General features: G+C 39.9%; 1 protein-coding gene across 2 annotated transcripts in view; it reads left to right on the top strand.

Moving 5' to 3' along the window:
• Window positions 1-13,478, top strand: part of PTPRB (protein tyrosine phosphatase receptor type B) — a 125,403-nt gene that overhangs the window by 33,231 nt on the left and 78,694 nt on the right. Inside the window, exons 1-2 of one of the 2 annotated variants that reach the window (XM_040233465.1) lie at window positions 501-608; window positions 1,013-1,286. In XM_040233465.1, the coding sequence (XP_040089399.1) occupies window positions 555-608; window positions 1,013-1,286 (328 nt within the window). In that variant the 5' untranslated portion in view covers window positions 501-554. Of the gene's footprint in view, window positions 1-500; window positions 609-1,012; window positions 1,287-13,478 lie in introns of those variants that run through there. The other variant, XM_040233464.1, reaches the window with a different exon arrangement.

Below are 13,478 nucleotides of genomic sequence, written 5' to 3'. Positions count from 1 at the left end.
TGAGAAGGGGCGAGACCGGATTGTGGTGAAGACGGTGGGGTTGAGGACCACAGAGTGGGAACAACGTTAAAGTCGGGGCAGAAGGAGGCAGACCTCCGCGGACGCGGCCGGGACCCCTGGAGGGGGAGGCGGCGGCGCGGGGCGGCGGGGGCAGCTTGGCCCACCTCGTGCCCCCTTGGCAGCTTCAAGCCTTTGCTCCGCGGGGCTCCCTCCCTCGCCGGCGCATTGTTCCTTTGCCGGGAGACGAGGAAATTGCCTTTTGATTGCGGAAGTCCGCGGCCGGGGCCCGGGGCGAGGCAGCGCGGGTCAGAATGGCAGCGTGGGAAGGGCGGCGCGCTGCCGGCCCCAGCCGCCTCTCGCGTCCGCAGCCCGCCCGGGGCGGCAGCAGCAGCAGCGGCTGCGGCGGCCCCCGCGCGTCCCTAGCCCGGAGGCCCGCGCTCTGCGCCCGCGGGGCGCGCTAAGCGCGCACAACAAGTGGTCCGGGCTCCGCCGGCCGTCGGGCCGCGCGGCGCGTCCCAGCCCGGCAATAGAGTTTGGGGGAACCGCCGAGCGCCATGCGGAGCCATGGAGCCGGGCTGGCCCTGTGGACCGCGCTGAGCCTGCTGCAGGTGAGGGGCCGCGAAGAGGTCCCCGCGGGCGGACGCGCCCCTCCCCGCCGAGGACCAGATTCTCACTCCGCTCTCTGGTCTCCTGGGTTCCGTTTTGGAGAGGGAGGTGGCAGAATTTCTTCCTCTGCTTAGGGAACGGTGATCCTCTTCTGAGTCCTCAGCCAGCCTGACAACTCGTGCCACAGAAGGCAAAAAGCCACCTTCTCTCTCCAGCTGCTCGGGAGAAAAAGCAGTTAGGGGGAAAGTGGCCACGCACTTCTTTTCTCTTGACTGGAGGGCGAAAGGATGCATGGGCTGAGGCTGGGGCCAGGGGTGAGTGGAGGCAGCTTGGGGAGCTTGCTACGGACTCATCCCTGGGCAGGGATAGATGGTGGGCTTCAGCTATTGTTCTGGTTCCTTTGCAGACTGGACTGGGGGAGCCAGTGAGATGCAACTTCACCTTGACAGAGCCCAGGGTCTCCAGCCGGTCTGTGTCTCTCCAGTGGAGAACTTTGGCGTTCCCTTGTAACTTTAACCTCACCTACAGCAGTGACACGTCGGGGGTCGCGTGGTGCCACCCTGTACGGATAGACAACACCACCTATGGATGTAACTCCAAGGATTTACAAGCGGGAACCATCTATAATTTCACTATTATGTCTCTGGATGGAGAAAAGAAAACTATGGTCTTGCAAACAGGTAAAAACTGACAGGTGCAGCTGGAAGTCCAGGCCACTCCTGGCTGAGACCTGCCTTTTCAAGCCAATGCTTCCTTTGAGTTCCAGGCATACAAAGTAATGATAATAAAGGTGAAAACATCTGTAAGAACTATTGACAAAGATTTCTAGTCTCCTCAGATCTGGCAAGAAACAGCTTGGCTGACTTTCAGAGATGTCCTTAGTGCTGAAAACAGCGGACTAGCCACTTAAACAGGGAGAGCAGCAGAGAGAATAAGTGGACTGTGGAGGGAGTTTGTTAAAGTGATGGGGTTTGAGCTTCCAGCACATTGAAGTGTCAAGCCCTGGAATAATTTTAAGTCAATGTTTTTAGAATAAATAACGGAAGTGCAATGATTAGGGATATGACTTTCCTCAACTTAGTTTTATTTTTGGAAACAGAACATAAAAATAATCAGGGATAGAATCATTCTTAGGGGGAGATTAGAAAAAGTCCCTTGAAATGAAGATATGAAAATTTTAATTTTTTTATCACTTGAGTAACTAAAACCACACAATATCAAAAAACATCTTTGGGATACTCTGCAACTTAAATCAATCATTTTCTGTTCGCTTTTGGTAAAACCTTCCCTGCATGGTACGAGTGTCTTTCCTGCCTCACTTTTCTTATCTGGAAAATGAGAGTATTAGACTTGGTCATTGAGGTCCAGGTTCCAACCAACAGCTTACTTAGGCGGGGGCTGTTGTGCATGTTACCTCATTAATCCCCAGTCACCCTCAGATATGCTGTAAATCCGCTAATGACTTCCATGTTTTATGACCTTATTAGTCTTCCTCTTAACATTATCTTTATTTGTTGCCATAGAGAAGCCTGACTTAGATCCAGAAAGTCAAATTTAACTGAAAAATTCCAGGAGTTAAATTTAGAAACGTGTTGTCCTCGCTAGTCTTTCACTTTCAGCCTGAACAAAGATCACTTCTTCAGCTATAGTCCTTTGAGAGGTGTGAGAATGGTGATTTATTAGGGCTGTTACAACAGAGTCAGGAAATGTAAACAGATTCATATGATAAGCCAATTAATTATTCTCTTATTAAGACTGCCCAGTTACTTCAGATGAAAGATATTTTCTGAGATTTGCAGGAACTTGAATTGAAAAGAGACACCACTTGTTAAGAACACGGTTGTGTTTTTATATAGAATCAAAGAGAGTCCAAAATCATTGACATAATAATAAGAACATTTTACAGAAGTTTTAGTGGCTGGGTTTTTTAGTTATAAAGTTCTTAATTTCTTGGTATATGAAGGTAGTTCCATGAAAACTCAGATTGCTAATACTGTAAAATTTATGATGTGTTGTTTACATTTGATAAGGTGTCTGTATTGAATGGAACAGAATGATTTTTAGAAACAGGTGAGCCTTCAGAAGCTTAAGGGAGAAAAGATGAAGACATTAAGCAATAATACATTGATTTAACCCAGAGGATTTACTTTTTTGGAAAAACAAAATTAATAAAAATGAACTCACTGTGGTGTCACTAGTTAGAATATGTTTAGAGTTAATTAGTGCGTATGTTTCAAGTCCAGAGACATTTGTGAAATGTCAGAAATATTTGCATTTTACGACAATGTTGAATTAAAAAAAAAGACAATCAGCATTCACAATTGTTAGCATTCAGTGTCCATCATTTTCCTTAAGGATTTACCTTTTACAGTACTACAAATAGACTTTTCACCACAAATTTTATGAGCTCCGTGCCAAATGTGAAGAATGAAATTTGATCAATGGTGATGTTTGTATAATGATGTTTTTTATAGTTATTTGTATGATGGTATAACCTTACTTATGATTCTCTATATTTAAAAATAATTTACTTAACTAAATATTTTTAATTAAGATATTTTTACAAATGTTTCAGAGAGAATATTTTTGGTTGCTGTTTATTTTTTGTCAGCACTTTTTGTGCTTCCTATATTTTAAGGACATATGTGAGTTTTGATTCTAAGTTCAGAGAAAGTACTGGTATCCCTCTAGTATTAATTGGTAAGCTACAGAGATGAATGCCACAAATCATATTTTATTGTTATAAAAGCAAAATCAACTAGTCGCATAATACTGAGTCTGAAATGTAACTTCAGACCAAAAAAGTCATTCAGATACGTTGTCCTTTTCTTATTCCATTATGCCTGTCTTATCATTATAGAGTAAAATAGAGTGAGGGCAAGGCATGATATGGCTGGAGATATAGCAGTTGCTTAGATTATCTCTGTGTCATTCCAAGTGGGATTTGTCTGGTTATTTTTCCTGGTAAATTATCTAAAAATAGTTATTTTAGTAATGTAGACATGACCTTAAAATAAAATGTAACTAAATAGGAACTATTTCAGCAACAGTCAGTTTTCACTCCAAATTTAAAATCAGAATTGGAAAACCTATGTGGATTCAAATTCAGTTCAACAAACATTTATCAGGCATGGATACTGTAAGAAATTAGGCCAGGTAGTGATTAATAAAGATGACAAAGCATGGTCTCTGTCCTTGTAGTCTTCTGTAGAGGTGAGAGAAGTTCAGGATAAGGGTGGTGACAGTGCTTTACCACTTCTTCCCGTTGAATACCCTGCTCTGCTTTTCTTGGATGTGTTTGGTCATAAACGATCAATGCAAGAACTGTAATAATTTGAAAGCCAAATTATCTAGTTGTAAATCATTAGAAACAGATTATAAATTTGAAAACCTCGACACTTCTGTTAATACTCTGTCCTTGGAATGTAGATCAGAGGCTGCAAACTGGTAGCCCCTGGGGTGTCGAAACATTACATGAGCCAAACAAAATCTATTATTTAGGCTCCTTGACACTCCCAGGGGCCACCAGTGCACAGCCTCTAATCTAGACTCTGAGGACCCAGTGTTCACAAAAGGGTGGAGGTTTTCAATATTTGTTATCTGTGTAATTTATTTTGATAGATTTTGTTTGGTTCATGTAATGTTTGTGAAAAATTCAGATTATTTCACCAGCATTGAGCTGAAAATTCATATAAATACCAGACATATTGATTACCTTAAAATAGTGGAAGATTTGGCAAAACTTCATTCTGCCTGGACCTCTCTAAAGCTGAATTGTGGCTTTTCTCCTTTCAGATACCAGTTCCCCCGAATCCCCTGGACTGGGGATTATTTATTTCCTTACCTTAAAGTATCCTAAGGACATTAGTGTTTGCTTACATGAAACTGTAGAATCTTCATTTAGAAATTTGGGGGAATTTTTATCTTTCCACGAATAAGAAGTAGTTCTTCAGGACCTAAAATGGCATCTAGCCCATGGTAGGTGTTCAGTAAATATTGATTAATTGGATGGAAAGATGGATTGATGAATGGAGAGATGAATGGGTAGACCTATCAATGAATAAATAGATGATAGACAAATATTATAAAATGAAATTAATACTTTAGGGGGAAAATGTATGTAAAGAAAGTGAAAGTGAAGTTGCTCAGTTGCGTCCAACCCTTTGTGACCCCATGGACTGTAGCCCACCAGGCTCCTCTGTCCATGGGATTTTCCAGGCAAGGATACTGGAGTGGGGTGCCATTGCCTTCTCCAGGGGATCTTCCCGACCCAGGGATTGAAGCCAGGTCTCCCACATCGCAGGCAGACGCTTTACTGTCTGAGCCACCAGGAAAGCTGAATGTATGTGAAAATATGGTCTATTTTCCTTGGGTTATAGGCGAGTTATGGAGCCCCGGGAAGTAATCTGATGGTAGGGAACTTCGCCTATAGGAAGAATATCTTTGTCTCATACACTTTCTTGTTAGCTGCTGTCAGGTTCTTATCAATCAGCCTAGTGCGCTTTAGTTCTGTCCAACTCTTTGCAACCCTATGGACTGTAGCCCGCCAGGCTCCTGTGGCCAAGGGATTCTCCTGGCAAGAATACTGGAGTGGGTTTCCATTCCCTCCTCCAGGGGATCTTCCCAACCCAGGGATCAAACCTGAGTCTCTTACATCTCTTGCATTGGCAGGTGGATTCTTTACCACTAACGCCACCTGGGAAAGCCTGCTAATCAGCCTAGATCAAAAAGGCAAAAAAATTGGCTCTTTAAAATTAGCTCCTGTGTTTTTAACTTTTAAAAAAGCTTTAATTACCAAATTACTATGTCAGTTATTATTTCCACCTCAACATGTTTTATTAGTTTACCAGGGCTTCCATAACAAAATACCACAGACTGGGTGGCTTTAACAATAAATTTATTTTCTCATGGTTCTAGAGCCTAGAAGTCCCAGATCAAGTTGTCAGCAAGTTTCTTCTAGGGCTCCTCTGTCTTGCAGATGACCACCTCACTGTGTCCTTACTTGGCCCTTCATCTGTGTTGTCTGTGATCTAATCTCCTCTTCTTATAAGGACACCGGTCATATTAGAGTAGGAAGCACCTTAAAGACCTCATTTTAACTCAATTACCCCTTTAGAGATCTTATCTTGAAATACAGTCACATTATGAAGCATTGGTAGTTAGGGCTTTAACATATGAATTTTAGAGAGATGTAGTTCAGTTCATAACACTCACATGGCTTTAAACACAGTTCATTATTTCTCAGCACTGTCTGTAAACTATCGCATCAAAATCTGTTGCAGGGTTTGTTATAAAAGCAAATTGTTGGCTTCTACCTCATATGCAATGAATTTTAAAAGTAGAACCTAGGGTATCTGATTTAAAAAAAAATATCAAAGCGAATCATTGCATATTGAAATTCAAGAGATAATGATATAGTTTTTCTATTATTCATTGGCATTAAGATTTTGGTAACCATTTCTTTTTATGCCTGTTTAATTCTGTAATGCTTAGAAATATTTATTGTCTTTCCCAAGAAGAAAATAATACTCTAATATTTGTCCTGTACTCCTGTACTATTTAAAATACTTTCATTACCTTGTTTCATAAGTAAAAGTATAAAATATATATATTTAACTGATTGTTTATATATATATTTAACATATATATAAATTGTTTATATATGTTAAATATATTGTTTATATATATATTTAATATATTTAAACATATATTGTTTAATTATATCCACATGGCAATCCCGTGGAGGGAGTATCATGGGGCACAGGTTACATAGTGATTAAGAGATGAGTTCTGAAAGCAGCTGCCTCCATTACTTATTAACCAAGTTGCCTTGGGCAAGTTATTAACCTTTTTCTAATCTCTAAAATGGGGACAATAATAAAAGTAATGCTCACTTCAAAGGTTGTTTTGAGGTTTTGCTTCAGACAAATTCTACAACCGTTTTTGTCACATACTAAGTGTGAAATGTTTCCTGTTGTTATTTTCAGTTTGGAGATGAGATTGATATTCGTAAGAACTAACTAATCACAAACCCATACTGTTAACAAACATAGACCTTAAACCCTGACTTACTGGCCCCAACTCCTACTCCTATTCTTTCTCTTCCTCTGTAGAATGGATATAATTTTTAAGTTGGCTTTTGTTCTTTCAAATTACCTGTGATAGTTTGTTGTTACTTTTCAAATCAACTTTTAAAGAGAAGAAAATATATTACAAAATACTTTAAATCTATAGATATTTAGCCTACTAAAGGGTGGAATAATGATTAAAAGTGTGTTAGTGTGATGAAATAATATTGATTTTGATTGTGTTGTACTTCTGGTGATGGGCTTCAGTGTTTAGGAATCAGCCATTTGCAATGCATTTATTTCAGAAATTTTAAGGCCAAGTTGAGTCCCATATATGAAATGGACCAACCTAGTTCTCTGAATGTGACTTTTTGTGTGTTTGGAAGCTTCTGCCATTAGTCTGACTTCTGTAGGTGGGCATGGCATTCTGCACATTACCAAAAAGTAAAATCTAATTTGCCCAGACAAAATGGAAGAAAATTTATTATGTCTTCCATTCCCAGACATCAATTCCCTGGAATCCCCCTGGGGGATAGAGGATAATGCTGACTACTTTCTAACACTGTAGGAGAAGTCAAGACCATTCTATATGTAGGAATGTATATAAACAAAGAGGAATCTATGCAACTGAAATTAACATGGTAGATACACATATAGATTTCCAGGGGTTGGGGGTTTTGATTTTGTTCTTCTTCCTTCTAGATGGAATAACCCAAATACATAAAAAGTAAGTAGAATAGTATTATGAACGACCATATACTTACACATCACCTACTGTTAACAGTTACCAACTGACAGACAATCTTGTTTCATCTATATCCCCACTCACTCCCTAACCATGTATCATAAACCATGTATCATATCAACACAGCCCAAGTCATTGTTTAATTTCATTTATAAATATTTCGGTATGCATTTCTGAATGATAAGCATTATTTTTAACATAACCACAGTATCAATATCGTACCTAATATTAACAGTAATTCCTTGGTACTGAGATGTCCAGGTTCAGAAGCACATATCAAGCAACAGCACATGAATTTCTACATAAGAGAGACTTCTGGGCAGCAATCTGGAAGAGGAGCAAAAGGACTTCCCTTTATACTGCATTTATATAGTATTGAGAAAATCTCAATTGGTTTTGCTTTTCGGCCACACTGCGTGGCATGCAGGATCTTAGTTCCCCGACCAGGAATCAAACCCAGGGCCCCACCAATGAAAATACTGACTCTTAACCATTGGACCAGCAGGGAATTCCCAAGAAAACCTCCACTGTTAATATCAAAGAGAAGAGTGGGACTGCTGAAGGATATCCTGAGGGTATTAAAGTCTCTATCAGCTGTCAGGGTCCCCTCGGTGTTGACACAGTTCTCTAATACTCGATGGAAGTGAGCTTTTCAGCGCAGTAGTTCTTGCCTGGAGAATCCCAGAGACGGCGGAGCCTGGTGGGCTGCCGTCTATGGGGTCACACAGAGTCGGACACGACTGACGCAGCTTAGCAGCAGCAGCAGCTTCAACTGCCCTCTCACTCTGCAATGGCCTCTCCTCTCTGATTTCTAAGTCCTGCTTGACCTTCCAATTTGCTCCAGTTCATTTCCTTCATGAAGCCCACCTCTGAGATCTTCATCCTCGAATGTCATCCCCCTTTTGCATTTTCAGCATTGACAGTGACCTATGTTACCCTGAATAGCAAGAACAGTAGCAGTACTCACACCAAGTGCCATTTTCTGACGCCTCACCACATGCCTGGGCTGTACCGAACACTTTGCCTCCATTACCTCTTAACACTGCAACTCTGTAAAGCAGATGTCCCATTTTACAGATGAGGAAACTTAGCCTCGGTGCAGATAAGTGGCTTGCCTAAAGTCACTGTTTGAAGTGACATTGTTGGGATTTGAACACAGGTATAGTGTGACATCAAAGTCAGCCTCCCTGATAAGCCACCTTTGTGTTTACCTTTTTCACATGTCCTATATGCCTGAGTAGACTAGACTCTCAGAGGCCAAATAATATGGTATTCCTCACTGTTGTTAATCATGATGCAATGATTGTCTAACCTGATTTAATTTCAAGGCTGTTAAAACTTTGAAAGTTCTTTGCTACCTGAACTTTCTGTCTAGTGTATAAAGTTGATAGATGAAATGTTTTATTAGCATAATATAGTATACATCATCTTCTAAGTCATAAAGCTGACTGCAACAAAGTAAAATAAAATCGTTGTTGTTGTTTAGTCACTAAGTCTTGTCCAACTCTTTTGCAACCCCATGTGCTGTAGCCCAGCAGACTCCCTTGTTCATGGGATTTCCCAGGTAAGAGCACTGGAGTGGGTTTCCATTTCCTTCTCCAGTGGATCTTCCCGATCTAGGGATCGAACTCGTGTTCCCTGCACTGGCAGGCGGATTCTTTACCACAAAGCTACCAGGGAAGCCCTTTGAAAGAGATTTTCCTCTCTATGCATGCGTGCTAAGTCACTTCGGTTGTGTCACACTGTTTGAGACCCTGCAGACTGTAGCCCACCAGGATCCTTTGTCCACGAGATTCTCCGGGCAAGAGTATTGCAGTGGGTTGCCATGCCCTCCTCCAGGGGACCTTCCTGACCCAGGGATCAAACCTGAGTCTCTTATGTCTCCTGCATTGGAAGGTGGGTTCTTTACCACTAGTGCAACCTGGGAAGCTCTTCCTGTTTATAAATGTATTTAATTAACTACAGATTGTGAGAGCAGTTGCTTTCTCATTTTCTTCTGCCCATTTTCAAAAACCTGTGCCGAGGAATGCTTTATGGCTTTACCTCACCCTTACTGTGTTTCCATGATAAAATTCCCAGTTAGTTTACATGAATAGTTGATGTTCACACCATTTTATGTAGAGGGCTACTAAATGCAGCTTCTGGTCTCCTAGCCACCCTGCTTTTAACTAGAATAGTATCATAATTCCTGTAAAGGTACAGAAGTTGACTCTGTAATCACATAAAATCACACAGATCTCTTGGACTGGAGTTAGTGCTGAAACATAAGGGGTGTGTTGGAGAGGTGGGTGGAGGATAGTATCCTGCTTGAGGAGACCTTGAGCTTCTGTGGAGAAATTGAGACTTCATCTCATGAAGAATTCTTGGTGCTTCCTAGGAAATCAGGATGGCAGATGGGAGAGAGATACAAAGCAATTATTTGGCAATAGTGGGAGAAAGACAGAAAATAAGCAAGACACTTGGAGTAATCCGACACAACACAAGGAATACCAGGTTAAGGCAGTAGGAGAGAAAAAGGAATAGACAAGCAAAATAATTTTTAAAAATTGATAGAATGTTCCTGGATGCAGAATTAGATTTAGCTTTTATTAATGTTGTTATTCATTTATCTGTATTACAGTATCCAAACCATCATCAAAGCTTCATCGAATGAAGCTTCTGTAAATTTGTCTATTATTTTTCTTAGATATCTGGTTTGATTTTTTGTTATACTAACCATGAGACTCATGGTCATCATTTTCCACCCTGGGACAACTAAGGTGTGATAGAAAAGAACTCACTGGGAGCCAGATGCTAGAAGCTTAGCTGAATTACCTGTGTAATGTAAATGAGTCACTTAATGCCTCTCATCTTCTTCTCCAAAGCACATTGTAAATGACCAGATCTACGCATGTATACTCTGTGCTATATGATTTCAAAAAAAGCTTTTGACACTAACTTATGAATTGTCTGCTCTCTTGTTATAAGGCTAAATTTATTTCCAAAATACATACTAACATTTTGAATTCTAAACACTCCTCAAATTCTTATAGCAATAGATAATAATGCTTTAACGGCCTATACAAAAGAATTTTTTAAATATCACTTCCATTTTATACATATGGGTTTTTTTCTCTCCTTAAGTCAATTTAAAACAAAAAGAAAAAAAAGGAAGAATCTGTTTTGGTTCAGGAATTTGACTAAACTTTATAGGAAAAAGCAGATCGACAGCAAACCTACTTATGAAATTCTAGGGCTTCCTGATAATGAAATTCACTGAAACTGAGCAGCTGAATACTGCAGAATTTTGCATTTGGCACTCCACATTTCAGGTCTGTCTGGAACCAAGAAATACAAACAAAGATGTCTTAATTTTATGGCTAATGATAAATTTTGATATATTGATTGAGATTAAATTATTGATTTATGGTTTCCAATAGTTCTCATAGCTTAATAATACTTCACTGGTTACTGTATATATGAGAGCTGTGGATGGAAAAACCCGAAAAACTATACATGCACACATGTGTACATTGATAACTTTTAGCCATCAGCATAACTTATGTAAGTCAAGTAGGGTTTTCTAATTACATATGATCTTCATATGATAATATTACAGACATATGACTAAATTTTCAAATAGCATTAAAACTCTCTTTCAGATGGTAATGATAACCCTGTATGCGAGTCAACAAAAGAGACACAGATGTATAGAACAGACTTTTGGACCCTGTGGGAGAGGGAGAGGGTGGGATGATTTGGGAGAATGGCATTGAAACATGTATACTATCGTGTAAGAAACGAATCGCTAGTCTAGGTTCGATACAGGATACAGGATGCTTGGGGCTGGTGCACTGGGATGACCCAGAGAGATGATATGGGGAGGGTGGTGGGAGGGGAGTTCAGGGTTGGGAACTCATGTTACACCTGTGGTGGATTCATGTCAATGTATGGCAAAACCAATACAGTATTGTAAAGTAAAAAAATCAAATAAAAAAGAAAACTATCTTTCATATATCTATCTAGATATCTAGATAGATACTTATCTACATAGGTAGATGATATATAGGTGGATAGGTAGATAGACAGAGAGATTGATGAAACTAGCATCCTTATGGAAGGATCTAATTTGTGTCTAATAAAATATTGAAAACTTTAAAAATTTAAAACAGCAGAGTTTTCCTTGGTCTTAGATTGAAAAGTCTGAAAACTATGGCACTCCTGCTGTATGCATAGCAATAGTGGACCTCTGCCAGCAAAGGCCTTTATCACAGCATAAATGGGGTTTTAAGTGTTTGTTTCCAGTGCAGGTTCTTGCAGCCCAGGCACTTCCCAATCTCATTGTTCCTTTGTTCTAGCGGATGTACAAAGGGTTGACTGTTTTGTTTTCTGGCTCCGAGAGATTAGATAAAGCCTGCATTTCTGAACTTCACCCTCTAGGCACGCAACCTTAAAATTCATTTTTTATAGCTTTTGTTTTGCAAATTATATATGTTTAGATCATAAGGACCATAACATTACTTTCTTTAATCTTTACCTGGCTGCACTGTGCATGTAGGTGACAATATTGATCCCATTTGAACAATCACTGGAAAGCATCGCTTTCTCTCGATCTTGTCCTTAAAATGCCTCTTCAGCAAAAACGCATCACCTCCGTTGGCTATGACAAGGTTGCTCTTGAGTTTCTCGGGTTATGAGAATCTCATGATAACAAGAAAACTTTTTGTGAGGGGAAATTGTGTTCTTTCCTTTTATTATGGCGTCTTTAATTGTAGATTGTTATGTAGGATAGAAAATTTAAATAATATTGCCACACATACACACAGACACAAACCCATACTGTTTTTCCTCAAGAACCCATAAATGAGAATCATCTTGGGAATTTTTTTTTTACTTTTATCTTAAGGGTTAGAAAGTTAGTTCATGGGAATAAATTGATAAGATTTTTCCAAGTTTTTTTTTTTCTTAAGAAAAGCAATTAATGCTATTATCAGTTTAGTCTCTTAAAAATATGGTATTCCAGTTTTGCCTCCATTCTGTCAGTGATTCGGATAAAATTTCTTTTTTATGATCTCATAGACAGAATACATTGTATACCAGGTGAAGTCTCTGGTATATCTTGTTACTCCTCCAAACATTTAAAAGATATAGGTACTGTTTTATGCTCCCCAGACAGGGGGAGAATTGGAGTCCTGACTCCAAAGCCCGCTCTCTCTGCCACTACTTCTATGACAAGATTGTCCCAACTAGAATAGGAATAATAGTAATAACGGCAAACATTGCACACCATGTGCCAGACGCTTTTTTAAGTTCTCTAGATAAAATACTCAATTTCATCTTCATAACAGATCTACTGAAAAGATAGTATTGTTATCATTGCATGGAGGACACAGCTGAGGCACAGGGAGGTTAAGGAATTGCTTTACAGCTACAAAGCGGGAGACCCGATTCAAGACTCTAGAATCTACACTGTTTAGGTGAACCTGTGCTGCTGGGGTATAAACCACAGAACCTTGGCCTCCTAGCTCATCTGTGCTGTGGAATCCCAAAGTTTGCTGCCTTGACTTGGCTGTATTTAGCCTATGTGTGACATCTCTGGGTGACCCATAGCCTACTGAGCTGTTTGGCTATAAATGCCTTTTGAATATAGAGTAAGATTACCTTGTTCCTATTTGTATTTATGCTAATAACAAGTGAAGACTTTCTTAAAACATATACTGTTCTAGAAAGATGCTAGAATTTCTTATTTCGTGAGTAAAATATAATTTACCAGGTGGTAGATAAGAACTGAGATCACTCTGCCACGCCACTAAAACAGTTAACCTGACTCTTGAAATTTAGTCTCCAGTATCTTGAGCTCATTTCCTAAAACAAAAGCCAGGTAGGATTTCTGAAAACTTTGAACATGTCACTGTCGGCGTTTCTTCTCCCCATATTTAGGGTGAGGAGAGCCTCATTGCTCAGACGGTCGCACAGCATCATCTGCTCTCTAAATCTTATTCACTTAGTTCCTAACGTGGAGATGTCCCGGTCTTCCTATTTTAAGTTCTACAGTGAAGATTCAGTACACAGGAAACAGG

This window comes from Oryx dammah, unplaced genomic scaffold (assembly GCF_014754425.2).
Source record: "Oryx dammah isolate SB20612 unplaced genomic scaffold, SCBI_Odam_1.1 HiC_scaffold_29, whole genome shotgun sequence".
Classification (NCBI taxonomy): Eukaryota; Metazoa; Chordata; class Mammalia; order Artiodactyla; family Bovidae; genus Oryx; species Oryx dammah.
Note: the sequence above shows the minus strand (reverse complement) of the source record. Positions and strands in the feature narration are given on the sequence as shown.